The following is a 25193-nucleotide window of genomic DNA, read 5'->3' as shown; positions in this document are numbered from 1 at the left end:
ACAAATTGTGGCATTAATTGTTTATGATTGAGTTCAAGTTTAAAGGATCGGCAGAAGATCGAGAAAGCACCAGAAACAGTAGTCACCAATATATGCAATTTTTCTCGATGGTATTACAAATATCTGTCGAACTGTTTTTAATGAACTTGTGTGAATAAATAAAATTTATCAACATTGTTGACTGTTGTCTCACGCTTTTGTTGCGGTGACAATTATATTTTTCCCCAATTACTCCTGCTTGTTTTTGGCCGGAGCGCCCACACCAATCAACCGTGCTCCTACTGTTCCTCCGCCGATGTTTACACAACACTTTTCTTCATTTCAACTTCTTCGTGCATCTCATTTTGAGTATTTTTCGTTGTTCCCCTTCGGCATACATTAATTGCGTTAATTTGCTGCAATTGTTCAGGGCATCAAGTAGACGCCTCGTTGTGCGTGCAATGCTATGCATATTCAATTATTGATCTGTTGTCAGGACTTTGTGGCCCCTTATCTCCCTACGATGTCCGATGAAATGCCAGCTAACAAATTTACCATATTACAAAAGCCTCCTCCTTTTTGTCTGGCTTATTCCACAAACAGATGCATGCGACAGAATCAGAACGAGACCCAAGACCAGGACCACGACAAGACTTGTTTTTCCCAGAGCACACACACAATAAAGTAGGAGTAGGAAGGCACCGAAAAATTCCTCTTGTTTGGCAATAGTCCTTCTACATCTCCTCCAACTCGGCCTGTCCTGGACCTGCCCTTGTGCCCATAGAAGCGCCAACATTGAAAAGCTGGCTAAGAAAATATTTTGAAATGGAAAGTTTTCCCTATGCACAACCTTCGAGCGTGTGTTCGTGTGTGGATGGCCGTATATATACGGGGGGAAAATGAAAACATATTTTCCAGTACCTCTGCCTCTCTGTTTGCTTAGTTTTTTCTTTGTGGCCCTGCACTCTCTCTGTTTTTCCTTGTTCTATTAGGGGAAAGGCTCTTGATATGATAAGAATCTGCAAAGTTTTGCGTCTCTACAAGGCTACAACCGATCTTAGTTGGACTTATGCGACTTTAAAGCCACACACGGGACCAACAGCAAATGAATCAATATTGAAACATGTAGTTCTTTGAGCTGAAAATACCCTAAAGAATAGACAATAGGCACTCAATTAATTCAAAACAAATTCAAACCAGCAAAAAATATTTAAAAATGCTACGTACAAAGGAAATATAATTTTCATAAATGCGCGTCTGATGGGAAAGTAATTCTTATTATTTTTGTTCCTTTTTGATCAAATTTGCATACAAATATCGAATTAAATGGAACAACAACTATTCTGGGGAGATGAATAGAATTAAGCCCCCCACATCTACACATCTACATATCTATTTCTTATTGATTATTATTTTTTCTTTTCTATCTTTCTGCGCCAAAAAAACGCCGAAACAATGAAGTAAACACCGTCGTATATACAGGAGAGCTTTCTCTACTAACCTTTATACGATTATATGCCTTACATGGCATGGCAGAAGGGTGGGCAGTCGCAGTCGCCGTAGCGGATGGGGCACCCAGGTTCATGTTTCGTGTTCGTTGAAATGCAAATTAAAATATTTATGCAAATGCGTTGGGGCAGGACGGGAGAGCCACAATAAATTTATGCCAACAAACGAGAGAAGCAGAAAACCCGAAAAACAGCGAGACAAATGAAGCAAAAAATAAAGTAGAAAAATGGACAGGAAATTTATACAGCAGGAGAAAAACAATTACCTGTTACATATGTATGTATGTATAATCCGCCGCGCCGCCCCCAATCTGTTTGTCATAAATGTTGGCGTCTGTCATTAATGATGGCAAATACCTAAAGTGGAGATCAGGAGGATACCTTGGAGTCCAGTTCCCCACATTCCACTTTTCACATCCCCCTTGCCACTTTTGTTCTTATTACGCATACGCCTCGTTAGCCACCCGGCACTTTAAAGCATTTACCAATTAGCCAGATGCTGCCCCTCCTCCTACTCCTTCTATGACACACCAACAATTAACACGAGTACCCGTCGTACCACCAGCAGGAGCAGCAGCAGCAGCAGCACCAGCACCAGCCAGAAGAGTCGACACCTTTTAACAGCTGAAAGAATTTAATTAATGCAAGTCGCTTTCCCCCTCACTCTCTCTCCCTCTCTGGCGTCCTATGCCCTCCGCCAAAGCAACCAGACCCCCAGCCAGGGGATGAGGGACTTTCTGGGCAAATTAAAAATAGCAAAATGAGTAAACGACTAAAAAAAAACGGACTAAAATAATAATGCAGAGAGTGAGAATTGGGGGAACCAAACAGAAGCCCAAGACTGAAAATATTGTCTTTAAAGGAGATGCCACCAAAAGAACTCAACAAATTATTTGTATTGCTGGACCCGTTTTAAATAGATTTAAGTAAAGCTAATCGGATCATTAATTCTTACTCGTAAAGTTATCAAGCGATCCATAGATCAATCTCCGAAGAACCTTCTATCTTTCCGGAGAAACATTCAAATTGTGAAATTTCTTGTGGACAATGCGAACTTCTTTTATGGAATGATTGAGACTGAGATTAACAATTGACGACCGACCTCTGGTTCAATCGCTCATTATTCAATAGATGAAATTGCACATATCGTTAAATGCATTTAATTATTGAAATCAAATTGGAATTGAGTCTGAAATATACATACATAATTTGAAACCATAATTGAATATAATTTGATGAGAAAATCATTGGCAACAATTAAATGCAATCGAAACTAGTAACTGAATTGGAAATTAAAATAAATTCAATTGTAATTGCCAAAAAACGATTTAATGCTGTGTAACAAATTTAATTTTGATTAGCAATTTGAGAAATGAATATTAATCTGAAATGTACGAGTATTCCCCACAAATGCCGCACATATTTTGCCTCCTTAAGGATTACTCTCGTGCCGAAAATCCAGCAGCAGTAGCCGACATGAAAGAGTGTAAGTTTTTCTTTCCCTTTTTCCAACACTGGGGCGGACTGGGCTGTGTGGAGGTGTCTCAGAAATCCGCCCGTATCCGCTTAGCAGCAATTATCTTCATTACCCGTGACGCGCACACAAAAGCATGCCCCAGTCGAAGGATCAGGCGCATCAGCAGCAGTAGCAGAGTCCTGACAATTAGGAGGAGCTACAATGGCAGAGAGCCGTGAGAGATGCGGAGGGAAAACACCTTTAACCTTTTTCCACTCTCATACAAATACGCTGCTGATGGATGTGTTTTGAGTGGCGCCAGTAGCCCCACAAGTAGATGGAAGGGCCCCATCCCATCCCAACTCCATCTCCATCTCCATCTGCATCTCCAGCTACAGCTCCCGAGCTTCCTGTTTTTCGGGCTTCTTTTGACTCGAGTTGTCGCCACCACTTGCTGTTGTTATCAAGAGAAGGGTGAGCGGTGGGGAGGGTTGAGCTGAAGAGCTGAGAGTGGTGGGATGGGGGGCTGGGGGCCTGGGCATGTCTAAGCGATTTATAAAAGCCAAGGCAAAGGCAGGGGGTGAATGGCACAAAAAGTGTTGCAAGCAATTTGCGCAGTGCCAGGAGAAGGGAGGCGCCGGGATCGGCGTACCTTTGCCAAATCCTCTTCAAGAACTCCTCTTCTGCCCTACACAACCCCACCCTCCCCTTGGTTGTAACCTGAGCACAAAAGCACGCAGGCAAGCTCCCAGCCACCACCCACTACTCACCCCCCTTTCCGCCCCCCCACGCTTCCGTTGCTCGTAACCTTATTGAGTGCGTGCGTGGGGCAGGCACAAAAAACTTGCTGCCATTTTGCACGTAACTGACATCAGCGCGCTTATAAATCAACTTGCAAATGTCTTTGGTTGTGTACTTGTGTGTGTGTTGTGTGTGTGTGTGTGTGTGTGTGTATTTTAGGGCTGAATGGGGCGTGGCATAACCATTTTTGAGTTCATGATTTTTTGGGCAAGACCATGATTTCTGAGCCAGTCTCGTATGAACTCATATGATTAGATTAATGCGTTGTCTAATGGCACCACCAGCACCATCTCCCATCTCCCATTCCCATTCCCACTCCCCTTCCACCCACCCCCACCCTTTCCGACGTTGTGCGTGTCCTTGCGGGTGGCGTTTCCATTTTTATAAACATCTTGTTAACCCAGGGAAATTCATTTTTTGCCACACATAATTCATATACGGGGTAGAATGGAGAAATATGATTTGGCAGCGGGTCAAGGAGATTGCGATTGCGATGAGTGATTGCCTGCGAGGCCTGTAGCCAGAGAGGAGGTTAAGGGCGACAATGGATTACAGGGTATAAGTATGTACAAGCATACTTCCGTATAACTCCCCTCATAATACATTATTTTGTATTTATTAAGAAATGCTCTTTAAAAACAAGGCTTTTTTTTGTCGGCGACGGTGACACAACGGCATTTCTCTGCCCAGTGGTACAAGATGAGCTCCACCAGGTGCAGCACGTCCGGAACGGTGTTATCCAATTTGCCCAGGTTGTAGAAGGCGCCATGCGTGAAGTCGCACTTTGAAAACGGCTCCAGGTTGAGCATCGGATCAACGGACAGATTCAGATTGACGACCATGTGTTCGAATAGACGACGACTTTTCCGATCGTGCACTCCGTCCATAGGGAGGAGGCCCAGCTGATAGACGGGCTTGGGGCCGTACACCCCCGTGCCAGGGGTTGTGCTCAGCATCAGAACGAAGTCGGCGGCCTGCTCTTTGCCGAACGTTTGGATGACCTGGGCGGCTTCGCTAAAAGTGACGAGCGTGCTGAGGGCCCACGGGAAGCTGGTGAAGAGAACGTTACGCATGACCTTGCCATTGCTGGTCTGCAGCAGCTTGAATTCGCGTCGAATGATCTCCGACAGGCCGAGCACACCGGATTTATAAACAGAGTCGGTTATCTCCTGGTGGGCGTTAGCGCGCTCCTCGGGCACCACGGCTTTGTCCCGAATGCTGGTCTCCAAGTGCTTGAGCATTTGGAAGTCTGGCACCTCGCCGAGCGTGATTGGTGGCACCAGGACGAAGTTGCTGTTCGCCATGAGCAGCGCGGTGCGCAGCAGCTCGAAGACAATGCTGGACTCCATTGAGGCTTTCTTGTACAAGGCAGTGATCATGCCTGCGCAGGAGCGCATCGGCAGGATGCTGAAGTCGCACTGGCAGTCCCTGGGCAGGGCTGCTTCGCGAAACCTGAGCGGACGATGGTCGTAAAGCTCCACCACAAGATTGTTGAAGGGGCTGACGTGGTGGTTCACCAGGATGTAGCGGCACTGCATCAGTATTTCTCTCTTGAAATCATCGCGAAAAAGCAAGTGCTGTGCCTCTTCGATATCCCATTTTCTCAGCAGCTGGTCGACCTCCTTATTGGCGGCAAAGTCGAGACGACGCATATTGAGCATCGGCACGTAATGGTCGAATGTCGATTTCTTGGTGCGGTAGCGGTAGTAGGCCACCGCCAAAGTGCTGATCACCGAGTCCATGTCGCAGCTCTCGTCCGAAAGGCAAATGTACTTGACAACGTTCGATCGCTTGGGTTGCGGTTTCTAATTGAAGGTTATGTATTTTTAGCTGCACTGCCCGCTCCCGAATATTCCATTCCATTACCATTACTTACCCAAAATTTAAAGCGCTGCGTTGCCTGCAGATAGGCCAAGAACCCCAATATTTTTTCACTGCGATGATGCTTGTTCTTCGTATTTTGCATCTCCATTTTTAATTCTTTCAAGACTGCTTTTAACAAAAAACACACGAAACACAATTTTCCCAAGAGACGCACAAAGTACTTTTCTAGAGAGGAATGCATCGAGTACATGCATATCGATACTCGGTATCGATGCCGAAGCGCGGGCATATCGATAATCCCCAATTTTAAGCACCCGACGGTGCGGTAGCTAAAACCCATTGTCTGTCAAAATGTTGCCCAAATTGGCTGACTTCTGACATTTGACCTGGACACGTAACGCGTGTATCTGCTCCCCGAGCCCCCGACCCCTCTGCCCCATGCCCCATGGCGCTTGCCACTTTCTGTAGTTCGAGCAAAACGTTTGATTTATGATGCCTCCTGCCTTCGCCTGTGTTGGTAAATTACTTTAGCCAACACTGCTACACACTGCCACACACGCACGCATGTCCCACACACACACTCGCACACAAAAGTTGCGAATATTTTTTGTTGGCTCGAATATGCCGAGCAAGGGAGGAATATTCAATCGCTGTGGAAACTTTAAGCGATTTTCGCATTTAAGCAATATGAAGGCAGTTTTCACACAGCCTCCAACCTTGGGGCGGATCTTGTTGCTTGGCTTTTTGGAGTTGGTGGCAGCCGTTCGGTCCGCGACGGCACCATCAAAGATGGCCTTCATGGGCGGACCTCTGCCTGCCACTCACTATACACAGTCATACAGATACATATATGTACCTACATACATATACATACACTATAAATATGTGTATATGTTATGTATAATGTATTTCGTGGCTCTGGCTGTGGCTCTGGCTGTGGCTCTGACTTTGGGCATGTGTTTTATGCGAGCGCTTTGTGCGTGGGTCATTTAAATACTACATTATGTTGAATATTCAATTTAATGTGTCTTATAAATCATGTACACACATACATACATATGTAGGTCACAACGGGCCGAAACCGGCCTAAGTGTGCTGGGCTCCGAGCGAGCTTGTCGGCCGTCTCTCTCTCTACCTACATATGTATGTATGTACATAGCTGCCCTTGCCTTTCCTTTCCCCTTGCTTTAGGGCCATTTTGTGATTTGTGTCAATCAACTTTTCAGTCTGTTCAACACTTTCATCAGAATTTTTCGGTGTCAGAATATTTGGTGAAAAGAAAACGAAAATTGTCAGGAAATTAATCTAAAATGGAAGCACAACGATCTAATACCCTAAATGTTTCCATCAAGAAAATGGAGAGCTCAAAAACTGAAGCGGAGATCAAGAAGAGCAATGAGAAACGCGGCTATCAAATGTCGACTGCTGGTATGGACGCAAATCGCCGCTTCTTTAAGATGTGTTCCAGTAATTTGGGTAAGTGACATTGCAATTTTTTATTGTCGAGGGGGGGGGGGGAGAGGAACGGAAAAATTATTGGTGTGCGGCGATTGCCCGTGTATTGCAGATTCGGAAGATGTCCATATTTTGGTGCTCATTTTGGACATTGATTACGGACAGAGCTACATTCAGCCGGGGAAAGTAGACATGGTCTTGAATGTGGTGGACGCCTCCATGGTGCTGGCCAATGGCCATCTGCTGGAGAGACCGCACAACGAGGTGGGGATCATCGCGTGCTCCAGGAGCATTGTGTAAGTAAACGCAGAGTCTTCTCTCCCCTTGGACGCTCCTCTCACAGTTATTTCCTCAGAATGCTGGCTCATTCCGTTGATGAACAATTGACCACGTACGACTTCCAACTGGATACGATCAAGACCATGGAGTACGCAGTTTTGACTAAGGTCGAGGGGGAACTGAAGCGTGAATTTTCCATCGAAAAGCCGAACGAGGATAAGAAGTCCTCGCTTCTAGCCGAGTCCCTCGCCCTGGCTCTTTGCTACATCCAGAAGCGTCGTCGCCAGATCCCAAACACATCCCATGGACGCAGCGTCCAAGGGCGCATTCTCGTTGTCACCGGATCAGTTCTGCACGAGGATGTCTACAAGAACTACGACAATGTGATCCAAGAGGCCTTGGAAACGAATGTGACCATCAACGTGTGTGCCGTCAAGGTGCCGAAGCAGCTGCCGCTGCAGCGTGCCACGGACACCACCGATGGCCTCTACTTCTGCACCAACGACACGTTGAGTCTGTCTGGCGACCTAGTCGACCATTTTCTGTACCCAACGTACTTGATCAAGTCTCCAAGGTCCCACATTACGGTGCCGGCACGCTGTGCCTGTCACGGCTTTGGCAATAACATTGGGTTCGTGTGCGGCAAGTGCAAGCTCGGTAAGTGGGTTTCTTCTCTCCCTCCTACAGAATTATACAGGAACTAATCTTGTGCGATCTCTCCTGCAGTGCTATGCAAACACTCACCCTACTGCGATGACTGTCGGTTAGTAGTATCTGTATTTTATCTGACTTTCCCCATTTTCACTCATTGATCTATCAGCGAGACCAAACAGCCAAAGGGCACTGGAGCGATCACATGCGAGGACGCCTTTCAGAACGGCATTGTGATGTGGACCAAAGAGGTAATAATTGAACGAATAACTGATTCAAATTGTGATATTAAAAGCATATCCGCTTTATCTTATCCTTATCTGCGCAGAGGCCCAGGTTGATCCACATTTTGGAAACTCAGCTCGCGAGACGTTTGCAATTCATTAATTCGGGAAATCCCTCCGCAAGACGCATCCACTCGATTGTACGCATAAGCAGCACCCGAGATGTGAACATACAGCTGTCCACGTGCGGGCGCATCTAAGATTTTATCGCCCCAAAGATAACCTTACTCTCAAACACCTTTACACTGTGTGCGGGATCTAATAACACAACCAAATGCAACTTAATCAAATCATGGGCTCACACTCTATAGACACGCACTCTAACAAGTTCAGTCAAAAGGTTCATGAGTAGCATTGAACCTTTTGGCGCTACAACATTCGCTCTTTACACAGTGTGGCATCTAAGCAAAGGCCAAAATATGGCCAAACGTTACGTATACGCTCCACACATTTCCATTGGCAATCATACAAAAAGACAATCAATTAGTTATAATCGATACATGGCGCCCAAGCGGCAGAAGGTTCCTCATCGCCATTGAACCTTTTAGCGCTTGAGAAACACTCAACATAATCCGCAATCACACTCTAAACTCTATATATATTGTGTTAATGTCAAGAATTAACTCATGATCGCTGAAAGGTTAATACGCTACTATTGAACCTTTCAGCGCAAGAGACACACTCGTAACGTTTTGGCAGGAATTACTCTGGCACATACTCGAATTCTAATTCATATTCTATTTCGGGAAATCAAATTGCAGTATTTAAATCACATGTATCACTGAAAACATCCGTATGTCAATGTATGCTGCTGAGTAAAGTACAAAAGCGCTTAATGATTACAATTCATTCGTTTTATTTCTGCTGGAAAAGTGCGCTTGTCCTGGCGTCTTTTCCCCAAATTCCTCCAAAAACACACAGAGAAATCACCACAATAACAGACAACAAACAGTTTGTGTTTACTAACCGTTTGGTTCCTTCTTTGGAGCACACTTTTGGCCCGCAGCCTATTTGGTTGATTGGCTTTTCGGGTTGCCTCTGGTTACCCCTCTTTCGATTTGGACTTGGCTTTGGTTTTGGATTGTCGTTCGTATGGCTGTTGCTTATCTCCTGCCGCTCAGTTTACACTTTTGCTGTTTTATTATTTTTATTTTCTTTCACGCTTCGATGGACAGTTTTTTCATTGAATATTAATCATACGCACGGTGTCTGTGGCGCGGGATGAGCCGGCAGGAAACACCGAAAAAAAAGCACAACAAAAAGCAATCGTATAATTTCACTCTGCACAAAAGAGACAAATCGGCATTTATTATTTGTGCCGCAGCAGCAGACAGCAGCAGTAATTCCGTGTGTATTTTCCGCTCAAAAACAATCACGATCCGGGCTAAAAATGATGACAATTATCTGCGAGACACTTGACCGACTGTCTGTACGAATCACCGCAAAGTGAGGGACACTACTCTTGGCACTAGGACACACGTCACGACCTGTCGCTGTTCGGCGATTGTTCGAATGGCTGACTGGTTGGCTATGGCTATGGCTTCGAGATGGTAGACTGAATGGCTGGCTGAATCTGGCTGATTCCGTGGCTGGTTGGCGCAGGCAACTGGCAGCAGCAGAGTTCGACGTTAAACTGAATGGAAGCGATGGCAGTGGCAGTGACAGTGGCGTCCCAACACGGAGGCGCCTCGCCTCCTCGTTTAGTGGTGAGTTTTTTCTCGTGCCGAGTCGTATCGTCTCGTGCTCCTTCGCCGCAATGCCTGACGGCACGTGGTGAAGAGAGAGACACAGTGAGAGAGAGAGAGAGAGCTGTGCAACGACCTTGGCTCTGGCTCGCTCTTTGCCAGCTGTTGATTTTTCTCTTCCTTTCGGAAGCGCATCGCCTTCCCGTGCCAACATCATCGGTAGCTGGTATATCGGTAGTGACTGCGATTGTCACCGGAAATGGGACTCCCAAAGGGTCCTGCGGCTGTGGATTGAGGAGAAAGGATTAGAAGGCATTCAGAAATGAGAAAGCCCGTTTACATACCAGAAACGCACTTTCCTCGTGCTGGAGCAGACCCATTCTCCAGCATTCTCCAGACATCAAATCCGACCAATCCGAGGAAGATCCAAGTGATTAATTGCTGCTCCTGTGGAACATCTGAAATAATTACAATTCGTTCTTTAATGAGCCAGAATCCACATAAGCGGAAAATGCCATCATACGGGATAAGTTTTCCTCGAACTTCCAGCCAAACTGAAGAACAATTTAAGGCAAACTTTAAGTTAATTCCGAATAGTTTTGGGCAATTTAGATACTGTCGCCGATAGTGTTACTGGCTCTCTAAAGAAGCGAGGCTGAAGGCCAAACTTAAGTCAAGAAATTATGCTAATTGGACAACACAACACAACTTTTGACAAGCTACAACTGACACAACACTTTGGCTTAACACAGCATATTCAACACATTCCAACTCTGCTCATCCTTGTTACATCTATCACTCGCTCTATATCTAATCCATCGTGAGCGCGAGAGAGAGAGAGCAACTCCGTTTAGCAGGGAAATTGGATAAGTCATGTGTTACACATCACTTGATTAGGCATTAAATAAATGCTCCGACAAGTTTACACTCAATTACATGAAGTTGGCTTACGAACCGAAGCCCTATGCCATCCAAACGGGCAGTTTTAGACCGAATTATTCAGTTTGGAAAGTTGAATTGCTTGCGAGTTTCGATCCTGTCTGACTGGGATCGAGCTCACTCGATTATCTATGGGTTCTCGAAATTTTGTAACAACTTGATGAATTAAGCAGCAACTGAACAGGGTAAGGGATGACTGATGGACGTGACTGAAAGACAATCGTGAATGAACGTTAGCTTAAAGGAAGCCGAAATATTCATAGTATTTTTACATACCTGCGAGGATTATTCTGCTCCTCAAGATCATCGCTTCCTACTGATAGGTGTCACAGGGTATCATCGGAGGACACATCATAGCCTTAGCTGCCATGCAGCGCCATGTTGTGGCGAGAGTGATGCTGAGCATGCTCCCCCATATAAATTATGCATTTTAGCCCTGGTCCATGGCTTGGCTACAACTTGTGGAATATTTGTGTATTTTCTCGTTGGTTTCTCGTTGCTCGGGTCATCAGGCGATTCACTTTGCCTGCATTTCTCGACTGCTCGACTGCCGGGCTGTCTGCCTGGCATAGCTGGCCCCATGGCTTCCTGGCTTAATTGAGAAAGAGATTTGATTAATTTGCATGCCATAAACAATTTGCAATTTGTTTGTGCTCTCAAAGTCCGGGGCATACCGTAATTAAAGCAAAGACCTGCGAAGCAACTCAACAACTTTGCCAGCGAGATTCCTCTACACTCTCCACTCTCCACCCTCCACCGAGTTGCTCTTGTGCCCCAGCCCCACCCACAGCCGCACCGTTTGCAGCATCTGCAATGCTTTCCAGATGAAAAAGGTGAAAAGAAATGTCTGTCACCAAGGCAAGGTAAGCAGATTAAGGCCTGCCTTCTCTGACTTGGCAATGCAGCTCAAGTCCATGCCACGACATGCAAATGATGATGATGGGGCATGCCTCAGAATGCAGCAGTACCTAGAGTGAGATAGAGAGAGCCTGTAGTTGGAGTTCCTGCTGAATGTGTTTGCAAATATTTACTCAATGTATTCATGTGCAAACAATTACGCGTTCATTTGTGCGACTTTCGAGTGGGGAACACAACAATGATGCTGCAGATGCCCATACCGGCTCAGATGATGATGATGATGATGATGAGAGAGAGAGGGTGACGATGGCATCTTCCTTTGGTATGGCACAGCCGGCAGAAGCACTCCATTGACTCCCATCCCATCCATTCTCTCGCCTTTGTTTCGACTTTCCCACTCACATATGCATAATATCCTTGACCCGCTTGCGCTTTTGTGCGTGTGAGAAGAGCGCCAGAAACTCATCCTTTTGGAAATTGGAAATGCAGGAAATGCAGCTGCTAATGGCTTGCACATAAATATTGATGATCCTTTGGTCGTGTTATTCTTGTCTGTTTCTTCCATCAAAGGCTCTGCATCTAAAAGGAGTTGCAATATCAAGAAATTTAGAAAATGGATTTATAAAAGCCAAGATTATTGCTACACAAAAGGTGCAAGCGAAAGAGGAAATACTACCCAATACTAGATCCCTTTATTGTCCTTCTCTCTGGCATCTGCCAAAGTCAAAGTCTGCTATCTGAAATTGTTGTTGTTATGGATGTTCTTAAGCTTAGGTCCTCCATTCCCTTTTCCTCCTGAGATCTGTGACCTGTGACTGGGACATAACCGAAATGTTCATGGGCTAACCAAATGACATCTGTCCGTCTGTCCATCTGTCCGCCAGTAACAGTTCGTTAAGTTCACCTGATTTGCCTAGCAATGAATTGTCGGGGCACTGTCTCGCAGTCATCGACACGCCGATGTGAAAGACAAACAGCCTTATGACCAGGCTGTTAACAAAGTGAGAGGCAGGGGCAAAGTGGCAGTGGCAGGTGCAGACATATTGTTGCACTGTCCTGCCCGTCGACTCGAGTCGAATGCCTGGACAAGACAATTGACTGGAAAATGTTGTTAATGAACTTTGTGCGACATTTTGATTAGCTGTCAGGTGACGGCACCCGCACTCCCCCCCCCCCCCCCACCAGATGGTGGTGGTGTTCCAGTCTGGTTCGTGTCGTGTTGCAAACAAAGGTCAACAAGTGACTCAGAAGCCAAATGATGGATGTCAAAGTTGCTTCTGGTAACACTTGACATACATTTCGGCTACTCCTCTGTCTGTGGCACAAGCAGAGATAGAGAAATGAAGATGGAAATGGAAATGGGGAAGCAGCAAGGACAGATAGATACAGGGAGAAACGGAGACAGACAGCCATGGAGAAAGGGAAACAGAGATTCCGATTCCGGACCCGGACCCGGACCCGGACAATGCCATTTTGTCACACTGTGATAGAACAGCGAAAATAAACAGGCAGCGGGGAGGGGACAAGACGAGATGGGATGTGATGGGATGAGAGGAAAAAGTTTGTGCGGAAAAGTTGTAAACTTAATTTATAGTTTTTAAGCAGCCGCCAAAGGGGTGCAGGTTGCAGGTTGCAGGGGGCAGGGGCACAGGGCAGAGCTGGTTGCAGGGTCACAGTTTGAAAAATGTGTTTCGCTGCCATCGCACACACACACACACACACACACACGCGCGCGCGCGCGAAAAGAGTGATAGGGAGAGGGGGGGAGAGGAAGCGCAAGAGAAGGGAAATTTTCACATTTCATTCTCGCCTCGTCGCCAGGAATTTCCAAATGAAATATTTGACTTTTAGTCTAAAAAGTCAGCAGAAAAGTTGGGCAAACAGACTGCGACTGCGACCAAGTACCCTAGTAGCTGGCAGGACAGCCAACGACCAAACGCCCACCCGCCCCGAGCCGCATTTAAATGTGCATTAAGTTCATACAGAACAGGAATTCCCTTTAAATGTGTTCTAGAACCCCAGAAACACAGCACATATGTACATGTATGTAACTGCATCGCAATGCCCATCACTGAAGTGCACTGCACAGCATTCCATTGCACCAGACAGAACGGAACTGCACTGGAGGCAGATCGGCTGCGCTGCGATCCTCTTTCCGATTTGGGGCGACGCAACATCCACGCGCGCGACTTTTGTGCACATGCATACATACATATGCACATATATATGTACATCTCACGTACCTTGTCTTCCTTATAATGCTTCTGGGTGCAAGATTCTGTCTTCAACTTAGTAATAACCATATCTTATGGCAGCCGTCAGCAATCCACTCACAAACATCTCCATCTCCCTTTCAAGAAACATCCACGCAGCGCCAGTTCTTTATAAATATTATAGAATACATGTGTGGCTACGATTGCGCAGTTACATTTCAATGTTATTGATCAGGACCAGTGTTGCCAGTTGGTTTGAGACCATGGTATATCTATAAAGGGTACGGCCATTCCACTCATAAATGCGCCTGAACTGTGCGCACATTGCTCAAAACATCGCAAATATCGGTGTCCGCAACCATCGATGTTTCTCCAGCTCTTCTGTCTCTGCTTTTGCAGCTAATCATACAGTTATTAAGGTTTCGCGGTTCAGCAGTTTAATCCAGGGCTGTCCTCAAACTATCGATTCATATTGTGATCGATATGTAAGATGGCGATGTTGTTTTCTGTTTATTTCTACACCCAAACGACATGCAGGAAAACAATAAGTACGCCAACAGGAATGGCAGTAATATTGAGGGCATTTTGCAACCGATTACTTCCATGGAAAAACCTATGCTTAAGTCGGACTTGGCAAAAGCCATGAGACAACTGGGCATGCGCGGCATACGGCCTCTGCGCAGCTACACTTGGCCGCATCTTCGCAAGAGCCAGGATGCCGGCGCTGTCATTGTGAATCCCCTAAGCAGCAGACGCTGGTTGGAGTATGTATTCGATATTCGTCCCGAGCTAAGGAATGCGTCACCTATTCTGAATGTGGAACAGGGACGGGACCCCTTTTCCTGGTTCTAATGCCAGAGGCAAAGCGAATGCAAGAGGTCGCAAGCTTTTTCCACGTATTTCTACCAACAAATATCGTCGAGGGTGACCAAACGGGTAATGTACATGTGATGGCAGTCGGCTCGAAATTTATTCTATGTTCCCAAAGAAACAGGCTGCCTGGTGACTACACTCGCTCGATCTGCGAGAACGGTGACATCCATAAGATGCAGAAGCAGGTATGATGTTGATCCGCATTCAACATACCGTCGAAGGACTACCCAACGCCTTTTCACATGTGAATCTTCAGCGATCCCTGGAAGCACTGTAGAAAAGATCTGGCAATTTTTTCAAAATATGCAAAAATGTACAAACATCAAGTACTCGTACCTACGTAAGAGAATGTTCTTAAATGTTCCACTAGTACTGTTCAATAAATCTGTGCATATATTACAAAATTTCCAGGAATAAGAATATACGAAGAAAAAAAAGGCCATTTAAAATGATTCACATACGTAGAATTTCGAACGGAAACCAATGCAACCTGCGATACCACACTATGGGTAATCCAATCCCCAGAGTTAGGTGTTGATGCCACAGCATGAGACTACCAGCTACACCTTCACTGGCAACAAGAGTCCATGCGAAGAGAGAGGAAATAGAAGCAAAAAGTTTTGACAGGCGGCATGGCACGACTCCTCGCCCTGATGGGTCCCCTCCCCACTTGGCCGTGCTACACGTTTCAGCCTTTATGTTAACACGTTCTGTGTGTCGATGTCCTCTCTCTTTGCTCCTGCTCCTTTGAGGATTGGAGAACGGCAACGGGTTGAGGAAATCCCATATCAGAGATCAATTCCATTCGAGACGAAGAGTGCGTAATTATAGACTTGTAGTGGGGCCCCGCAATGGTATGGTTATGCACGTATCCATTGAATTTTCCAATTCAATAGGCCCTGGCGGTGGACAGATATTTTTACGAGACAGTTCCTGAGAGTGGACGGGCTCTAAATGACTTGAGTGTTTGTCCATTGGCCAGGCAATGTCTTCCACAGCGCCCATTCAGGGTCCAATTTAGCCTTTATGTGTCCTCATCGTTGTCGTTGCCCCGCCCTAGGGATGTTTCTCCTTTTTGGAGCACGCACACGTAGACGACCGGACGAGCGGACGAGTGGACGGGTGGACATTGGGCACACACAAAGAGCTTCACATGGGAATGGGAATTTGAAATCCTTGCGCCGACTTTACTGATTTTCCCTCAATGAAAATGCCAACATGTGAGAGCATACAGAAGGAATACAGGAATACAGGAATACAGGAATACAGGAATACGGCATACGGCTATCCGGGCAGGCCAAAGAGTGCGGTGGGGTGGGGTGAATATGTTGTACGGAGCAGATACAAATGCATCGTAAACATGTCGCCGCGCTATATTGGGACGTCAAGCAGCCAGAGCATCGCCAGCCGTTGCCATTGTTTGTTTTCTTGCCCCCTTGCCACTGATTGCCGTTGCAGCTTAAAGTCAAGAGTTTGCCAGATGGCTTCTACGGTTCGCCTGAAATTGAACTCAACAGCAGCAGGTTTCCCTTGGCATGCAATAATGTGGATAGTTCTGGCAACGTGAATTCGGGTATTATTGGAACGCAAAAATCACTTAAAACTCCCGCCTCCGATCCGATCGGATCTGATTTGATCTGTGCCACTTTGACTGTGGCGTGTGGCGTGTGGCATGGCCTGTCTGAATGCCTGCCAAAACATGAAAACATAAAAGACAGCAATTTATGGCACATTTGCAGCCTCAGTTGTATCCGCTCTGTCCGTCCGTTCCTTCTGCGTCCTGCTTTCAGGAGGATGTTGTTGTTGCGAGCGAGTCTGCTGCGGCCGTAAAAAAGTGATGCCCCAGAAAAAGGGGCAATAAAGCTGGCAAGCGGAATCAATAATGCGAGCCGAGCCGAGCCGAGCCCAGCCGCCTTGCCAAATGTGAGCCATAAACTGGCTTCAATTTGTGCGCCAAGGTGCCAAGCCCAGCCACGCCCAGCCCAGACCATGCCCCAACAGATTTCAACCCCACTTTAGTGGTCCACCAGCTGCGGCAACAGCTGAGCCACAATCTTCATCCCAAACAATACCCGCAAAAATTTGCGGATTAGTTTTCTTGTTCGGCTCTCCGATAATTTGCACAAGTTCAAAGATATTCAATTTGAAAGTTTGGACTGCACCATCTCGAGGAGAACAGCGTACTGCCCAGAGTCGCACAGCCTCTCCGGTGCTGAAGCTCCGCAGCATACGGCGGCCGCGCACTTCAGATCGCTGTTGAAGATCTCCAGCGGGACTGCCACGGGCCAAGAGATGGCAGGGCACAGCAGCCAGACCATCCCGGAAGACATCCTCTCTCTCATTCGGCCTGGGTCATCGGAAGGGTTCTGCATACTGTCACCAGCACGGGCAAATGGAGGCTCAGCTCTTGGACACTGAACGTCAGGTCTCGCTTCGGCACGGCTAGATCCCAGCGGCCAGGCACAGGTCCCGGCCTAGGGGCACGATTGGGATTGGGTTTCCTGCTAGTTGCACGTGTCGATCGGGCAGAGTGGCTCATCCTCATCCTCCTTGGCCTCATTGTCTTGGCCTTGGTCTTGCGTCTCTGCAGGAGTGCCCGAGAAGTGACGAAGAGACGACATTGCGGTTTAACTATTTTTATTTTTGTACTTTACTCGTAAACCAAAATAATGTAAATGCAGATATGTGATTATTTATTCTTCGAGTTCCATTTGGTAAGCCAGTTCGGCCATTTCGTCGAGTGGGTCAATGGCATCGCCGTCCTCCTCCTCTCCTTGGGCGCGTGCATTGTGCACTGCTTCCAGGCGCTTTTCAATATCCGTAATGAGACATTTTTTGAATTGCCGGTCGCGTTCCATCTTGGCGATAACGTTCCAAATGTAAGCGGTGGCCAGGCTTCCCACAATGGGGGCCATCAGGAGCACTACTTTCGGCAACATTTCTAAAGGAGAACATACGGATTCGCATAAATATTGTTTCTATTTACTTTATTTTATTTTGTAGCGTTGTAAATCACCTGATCTTTCGTTTAGTTTGGTTCAAGCGTAATTTGCACTCCAATTGTAAGCAATTTTCTAATTTTTCACTGTTAGGGATGCGAGCTGCTGACCAGTGATGGGAGAAAAACATCGATGGTGCTATCGATGCATCGATGTTTTCTTTTCCATTTTTATAAACATCGATGGCCTGTTTAGGTTTTATGTCTGTTAATATTTAAATTTTGTACAATTAATGAACAATTTGTGTAAAAATATGAACCTGCGGGAGCCGTTGGAGGAGTTTTCTGTGCGGGTATTGGCCGTCAATTTGAATGCGCTGCAATAGTTAGCATTTTATTCTACGGCTAGTATTTGGTTCAGGTGGTAGCAGGAGTAGCAAAAGCGGCAGCATTCCGGCGGACAACAACTGGAGCTAAGCGGAGCTCCGCCCCTGATGATGATGATGACGCGAGATGGCAGCGATGACCTGCCTCTTTATCAGTATCTCTTTCCCCTGCTCGTTGGGCACTCGCTTCTGATGGCGTATTAATGACCGGAATGTGGCATGTAGCTGACAATTTCTCCTCCATACCCTTCTTCATCATTACATACTCTTGCAGGTGGTACATATTACGTCTTAGAAGAGATACAGAATCATAAAAGCCGCATCTCTATATGAAAATATGTACGCAGCTTCCGTAGGAAAGATTTCCCTAATAATATCAGCATCACCAAAGCTGTCGCAAAACTATAAAAGAAACGTGTTAGATCGACTTGGAAAAAGTATCAAATGCTTCGGTTTGGCGTCCTGGGTTGCCAGTGTGGTGTGAGCGGGACAGAGAATCCAGTGGCCATGCTGTCGGAATGCATAATTGAAATACGAATCGGGTCTGGATCCCTTCGTCTGGAAGATAAGAAAACGACAGCGTCGCTCTGTGCCCGGGTGCATCTGAACAGCAAGAGAACAGACGATTGCTACGAGAGGGGACACTGCCCGACAGGGAGAAAGTGATGGTGGTGTAACATGTAACATGGTCCAGCAGATGCTGGGTATCGCCAGAGTAGAGCACGCTCTGTCTCTCGGCGCTGGCATGGGTTACAATAGGGCATCCAAGAGAAGGGTCAAGGGTCTCGGGCAAGCAAGGAGGACAGAACAACGTGGAACAACAACAGTTTTCATGGTCCAGGCGCGAGCAGCGGTTGGTCGCAGCAGCTCTCCACCATCCAATCCAAGCATATTCGTCCAAGGCCTCCGGTTTTCACTATCTTTTGCATTTTGCGTTTTTAGCCACTTCATCACATATATATGTACATACGTCTATATTCTTTGTAGATTATAACCGTGCATACCCTACAGTCATGTTCCCCTGAATCGATCAAAAGACTTACATATATTCTATTCTATTCTGATCTATCATCTGAAATTCATTGACCAATTCATTGAAATTCATTGATATAAGCGGTAGCTGATCGTTGATAAGTATCATGCGTAAACTTATCTTTTCAATGCCAAATCCGGCTCCTTCCCTCAGTTTCCACACACACATATCACTCATACGCCGTGTATGCTTGTGGGCTGCTCCGACGATGGCGATCTTAGTGCCGATATGAGGCCGCAACAGCTGCCAGTTGTTGTGTGCTCTTATACGTGTATGGGTGTTTGCTCACTGATGTATATGTTTATATAATTCCCACTTACCGCTGCTGCCACACCGTGCAGTTTATGCCCCGCTTCACTCCGCACCACTCCACTCCACTCTCCTCCACTGCTGCCCCTTCCTCTTTCTAGCTGTTGTTCCTCCAATGTTTGGCTTTTATTTGCTGTGTATGTGCTTAAGTCTTGGCACACATTGGCACACAGTGCGGTTCGGTTCGGTGGTGCGGTGGGTGGATGCCGGTGCCGTTGCCGTTGCCGTTGCTTTTGCTTTTGCTGTTGCCGTTGCCAAAACGGAGCAAACAAAACCCGAAACGAGGCGAAATGAAAATTATGCTCTCTTTGGCATTAAGTTTATGAATAACGAGCACATGTAAGTCGGAGTCGGAGTCACAGTCCTCCAGTCCTTGCTTTTGGGGCAGTGTCATGGAGTGTGTGTGTGTTTGCTCTTCAGTGGAGCTTACAGGAATTTATTTTGTGTCATAACTACACACACACATACACATTATTCCTGTCCTCTGTCGCATCCTGTCTGCCGATCAAAAGGTGTTAAATTCAGTTGTTCCTAAGCGCACAAAGAACCACAAAGACATGCACCAGCTAGCACTGGGGAAGGGATAGGGAGCTCTCATAATTGCCAGATGTGTACCAACTTGTTGATACCCTATAGCTCAAGTATTTTCTCGTGAATGGCCTTGAATACTCCACTCTGTCCCATCTGTTTCGCTTTCTGGCCCATCTGGACTTAAAGCAATTGCCTTTCTGCCTCATCTACCCTTTGAGTACAGGATATACACATTTGAGTAGAATTTATGCATTACCTGGTGGAAAAAACGATAACTGTTTGCCTCATGTTTTTTTGGGCACCTGCATAAATGGCGATCTTTAATCGACTTTCATCTATACATCTCTAGCATCTCTCGACTTGCCCCCTATCGACTCTCTCCATCTCTCAATTCTCAGCCATTTTGACTCTCTCGCCCTCCATCTCGCAATTCTTTCTCTCTCTACTCTTAATTTTGGAGCTGCAGCTGTCGTCTTGCAATTGTTTGACTCAATATTTCAGCTGCTTGACAGCTTTATTTTAAATAAATAAAGGCAACTTTTGTGCCAGAGTTGTGTATGTGTTCGTGTGTATGTGTGTGTGTGTGTATCGGGTGCCTCAAGTTACAAATAAAACGCCACCGAAATGAGCTTAAGAGCTTATGGAACGCTAAACAAACAGCGTAGCGCGCAAAGCCGCGACGCTGACGCAGCGGCAGTCAGCGACTGAGAAGGAGACGGAGGACGGAATACCACACACATACACACACACACACACATCACATGCATACATATATGTGCATATGTACATGTGTGTTAGTTCTTGGTCCTGGCCCTGGCTGGAGGACTCCAGCTCCTTGGCTGATTCCTCCTTTGACTAGTCGCTGGCTTGAAAGGGAATCGCTTTTGCCTTTTATGACTAAGTCAAATATGAAAGTAAGTTGCCAACAGCTCACTCTTCTGACTGACTGCCACGCCTCCTCCCTCTGACACCCTTTGACGCAGTCCCCCTCTCTCTCTCTCTCTTGCAACCACCATCCTCCATCCATCGAGCGATCCCCAAAGGGCAAGGAAGCAGGACAATTTGATTTATTGCCACTTAAAAGGCAACATTCAGTTTTCTTTTCTTTTTTCCTTTTGCAAAGCATGAGCCATGGACCATGGGTGCTGGTGGGAGTGGGGGTGGGGGTTGTGGGTGTCGGTGTGTGAGTGGTGAGTGGTGAGGGGGGAAAATAAATAACACGTTTACACATCCAAATGAAGCAGCCACAGAATGGTGAAGGGGCCGCAGGGCTACGAGGAGCTCTCCCAAAAGTTGTTGAGACTTACAATGGCGACGAGATTGTTAATAAGAATGCATATATTATGCCAACACCCAACATGTGTGCCCAAGCGGGGGCGAGGACTACCCCACCAACCACACCCTTTCTGTCCGCATAATTAATCGCCAGACGGGGCCGATGCTCACGGCGCCCCTCGTGCGTAAGGAGCGGAACTGAGCAGGGGCGCCGCGCCATTCAAAGGAGCCGTGAATCGGAAAAGTTAGCCGGAAAAGCGTGCGCCAAACAATCGATTGGCACTTGCTGTGAAAGTGCACTGCTTACCGATCGATTAGCCGGGGCATTTTCCACTTGACCTCTCACTTTCGACCACAGTGAAGTGGACATTTTTGGGACATTTCCCATGAAGTGCTAAAGTCCCTATTAAAACTATCTCTCTCATGCGTACGTATGTACATTTGTATGTTTTAAGTCTATAGCGATTTTATACACATACATATGTATATATTTAAAATTTCTGAAAATGCAATCTTTGGCTGCAGCATTAATTTTTCTTTAGTGGGTATAAAGCACATTCAGACGGGGTATACGAAAGCATTCTGCAATCCGCCTTAAATAATCATGAAATCTCGATGCAACGCCGATCAGTTCTCCATTCCATGGTTCATTGTAAGCTCTTTTCACTTTTGATTATTTATTCATCCTAGGCGGATTATATCCCAATAAAATTCATTCAATGCAAAACCATTTTCCATTTTCTCTCGCAATGGGGGGAAACGGGGGGAAGCGCGCACACATTTATGTACAATATATATTTATAATTTGCCATAAATTATTTTTATATGTTTCGGCTTAAAACTAGACCAGGCCCTGGACCATACCATAGCCGGACGATTCCCGTGCCAAGCAGGGCACATAATTTTCGTACGCTTTAAAAACGCATTAAACTGCAATGGCAGCAGTAGAGAGAAACAGAAACATGAACATAAACACGGACATGGATACGGACACGGACACGGACACGGACATGGACACGGACACGGACACGGCCATGGCAACATTGACCGGAAGCCTGTGGGTGGAACCACCACCCACCACCCATCCTCCCCATTCATCAGGCATGCTTGATTTCATTTAGAACAGAAACACAGACACCCACACCCACACCCACACCCACACCCACACCCACACCCACTCTCTGCACTCTCTCTGGTGAAATTGGGGCAAAATTTATGACCGCTGACCAATTTTTAAATAGCCAAATGCGCACCTGGGTCACACCTGCGCATAATGCGGTTTTCCGGGCACATTATGCGAGGAATTCGCGGGGCTATTCATACTCTATACCAACTTGGAGGGGAATCAAATGCAGGGATATGCCAGAAAACTACAAATAAATCAAAGTTTAAATGCAATCACAGATTCCTGGAATGCTTAGCATGCTGTGAGCATCCATTGTCCAGCTGTCTATATAATTTTATCGGATGATTTCCATGCAATAGGGTATCCATTGGTCGATCTGCTGCATTGATACCCTCTCTCACATTTTCGGAAAATTCCTTGGCAGCTCAGTGCTCGGAACATTTTTAATTAAAAAACATAAACTTCATTGGTTCTGTGTTGGGAGATTTGTTGTTTTTCGTGTTGATTTACTTCCTGACACGCCCATATACATAAATATATGTCCAACCCTGGCCCCCCCCCCTGCCCCCTCCCACTGTGCACACTTTTGTGTTTCATTTTTATTATTTGCCATGGAATTTTAATTGAATTAGCCATTTAGCGTTTTTGGCTAATTTGCATGCTGCGGATCTAAGCCAGCAAAAAGGAGCAGGAAAATATTTGATGATGCAGCATGTTTCACGCACAAACACACACACGCACACACCCACACCCTCACCCACCCCCACACACATATGGATGCACATGCTCGAATGTATGAGTGTGTGCTTGTGGGGGAAAAAGCAATTTGCTATTTTTATAGAGTCCGTTTTAGTTTAGCTTTAATGGTCGGTCCATTCCGCGGTTAAATTAATGTTCCAATTAAGCGAGCCGCAGGAGGTGCTGCACCCCCCGAGGCGGTACGGCACATCTGCGATCAGAGCGGCGCCCCCGCCAATCAATTGGTTACATGATTTCCCCCAATTTTCCCCACAAAATTGTCCATAGATTACATCGTGTCCATGGAGTACTCGCGGTCGTGTGCCTTTTTTTACACGCGAATAATTATCAAGTTTGCCGTGGGCGCATCTCATTAAAATGCAGACAAATCAAATTTTCATTTTCATTTACCAGAGCCAGGGCCAGAGCCAGAACCAGAACCAGAGACGGAGAGTGCTTTCCACTTCTCCATTTTGGATTTCCCGTTACCCATTTGTGTGTGTTGCATTCAGCTGGGGGGCAGATTGCAACCGCTGCAGCGGTAACAAACAGGCGCTCCGAAAAAAGGAAGTTATTATAACAATATAATTTGTGCATGGAGTCGGGTTTTAATTACACATTTCCAATCGCGCCGGGGCCCCAGCAAATTGATTCCCCCTTGATTGGCCAAATCCCCAATCGAGCCACGGCCTCCTCCATTCAAATGAAGCCAGACCCGAACCAGCCGACCCCTGGAAGAAGAGGAGCAAGCTGAATAACATTCACGAGTATTCCCGCCAGTCAAATGCCGCAAAAACATTTTCAATATGGCCCCTGACAAAAAAAATACAACGAGGGAGCCAAACCAAGTGGAGAAAACAGAACAATAGCCGGGATGTGCGAGAGGCAGTTACTCGTACTATAAAAGTGGAGCCCGGGGAGAGCACGGGAAACCAGCTGCAGGTGAAAGCGAGGGATACCCTGATCCATGGGTCATGGGTTTCCACTTTGCATCTGAGTTTCCTCTGGCCATGTGCCCTGCGGCTGGGAAGCATGATGCCGAAGAAATACGTTGGGATGTCTCTACAAGGGAGTATCTATAGGAATATCTATATGTTTGTCCTTGGATCTTTGGATCCACATCATTGTGTCCTCTGCCCTCACAAATGTGTGATACACCTGCCACCATCTGTTAGCGTAAACAGGACACAAAAAAGGGGCTAGACACATACACATACACTTTTCTCTGCTGTTTATGAACTGGAACTGCAAACTCGAACTTCATTTGGTGGACCGCCCCCCATGTTTCAGGCATGTTTCCGCAGGCTTTGGTTCCCTTGTTCCCCCACCAGCCCCCAGCTGCCCCCAGCTACCCTTATGTCGATTTGAAGTTCTCTAGAGATTGAGAATGAGAAAGAGAGCGATTCGCAGCTGTCCAGCTGGCGCTTGTTTACCTTCTGCCTTATTAAATCAAACAAGAAAAAGGAGAGATTGCAACAAATGCGACAGGGCTGGGAAGGATCGCTGACCCTCCGCTTAACTCTATGGGAAATCAGTGTTGCAAAACAGTTGCTGAAACAGTAATCATTTTCGAATTCCTGAGCAACGTTTCGTTTCTCATTCTTTTTTGATCTGCTGCTCCGCCGTCTGGGAGGGCAATTAATCTACGGCAACAGCTGGTTTTTCTGTAATTACTTTTGTAGCTACTCTCCCTCTTGCACCTGTCTGGGACAGCCAGGACAGCCGCCCACCTACCATCTACTTGGCTGTCAACACTTTGTTTTTGCTTCACTGAGCTGAAAAATTATGCATAGACCCCGTTCTACAAACGCCCCTCCGCCTCAGTTTTTGGGCCTGGCCAAGGGCCATTGTGCCTAATGACGAACCGTTGATTTGTGATGTTCATTATTCGACAATGAAGACGGCAAGGACGGTGGGATGGGTGTAGGGGGGGGTGGTGGTGTGCTTCATAACTCACAACCTGACAAATGGGATGTGGAACGTGGGATGGTGCTCTGGAGCTCTCTGATGAACTCTGGAAAACTAATTAAAACACGTGGAAAACACATGTAA

General features: G+C 46.4%; 3 protein-coding genes and 1 long non-coding RNA gene across 6 annotated transcripts in view; 1 reads left to right on the top strand and 3 right to left on the bottom strand.

Moving 5' to 3' along the window:
* Positions 1–14161, bottom strand: part of LOC108164788 — an 80936-nt gene extending 66775 nt beyond the window's left edge. Inside the window, exons 1-7 of one of the 3 annotated variants that reach the window (XM_033392147.1) lie at positions 13963–14161; positions 11893–12298; positions 11536–11829; positions 11138–11453; positions 10446–11070; positions 10267–10380; positions 9205–10206 (exon numbers count right to left, since the gene is read on the bottom strand). The gene's annotated coding sequence lies outside the window, so the exon portion shown is untranslated. Of the gene's footprint in view, positions 1–9204; positions 10207–10266; positions 11071–11137; positions 11454–11535; positions 11830–11892; positions 12299–13962 lie in introns of all 3 variants that reach the window. The other 2 variants (XM_033392161.1, XM_033392158.1) reach the window with 2 other exon arrangements.
* On the bottom strand, positions 4363–5957 carry LOC108164786. The gene is made up of 2 exons (XM_017300705.2): positions 5621–5957; positions 4363–5549 (listed from the first exon to the last, which is right to left on the bottom strand). The coding sequence occupies exons 1-2, from the start codon at positions 5906–5908 to the stop codon at positions 4377–4379; spliced, it is 1461 nt and encodes a 486-aa protein (XP_017156194.1). The 5' UTR covers positions 5909–5957; the 3' UTR covers positions 4363–4376.
* LOC108164787 (general transcription factor IIH subunit 3-like) lies at positions 6780–9082 on the top strand. The gene is made up of 6 exons (XM_017300706.2): positions 6780–7044; positions 7136–7319; positions 7379–7959; positions 8029–8065; positions 8123–8204; positions 8282–9082. Exons 1-6 carry the CDS (start codon positions 6879–6881, stop codon positions 8435–8437), a joined length of 1206 nt encoding a protein of 401 aa, XP_017156195.1. The 5' UTR covers positions 6780–6878; the 3' UTR covers positions 8438–9082.
* A 3264-nt stretch (positions 14162–17425) lies between the features above and the next one.
* On the bottom strand, positions 17426–18471 carry LOC117190138. Its single transcript, XR_004473647.1, has 3 exons — positions 18064–18471; positions 17822–17991; positions 17426–17746 (listed from the first exon to the last, which is right to left on the bottom strand). It is a non-coding gene; the product is annotated as an uncharacterized LOC117190138 (long non-coding RNA).
* Between the last annotated feature and the right edge of the window lie 6722 nt (positions 18472–25193).

The sequence above is a fragment of the Drosophila miranda genome, chromosome XL (genome assembly GCF_003369915.1).
Source record: "Drosophila miranda strain MSH22 chromosome XL, D.miranda_PacBio2.1, whole genome shotgun sequence".
Taxonomy (NCBI): Eukaryota; Metazoa; Arthropoda; class Insecta; order Diptera; family Drosophilidae; genus Drosophila; species Drosophila miranda.
The sequence above is the reverse complement of the archived record's forward strand: the minus strand, read 5'-3'. Positions and strand labels throughout refer to the sequence as shown.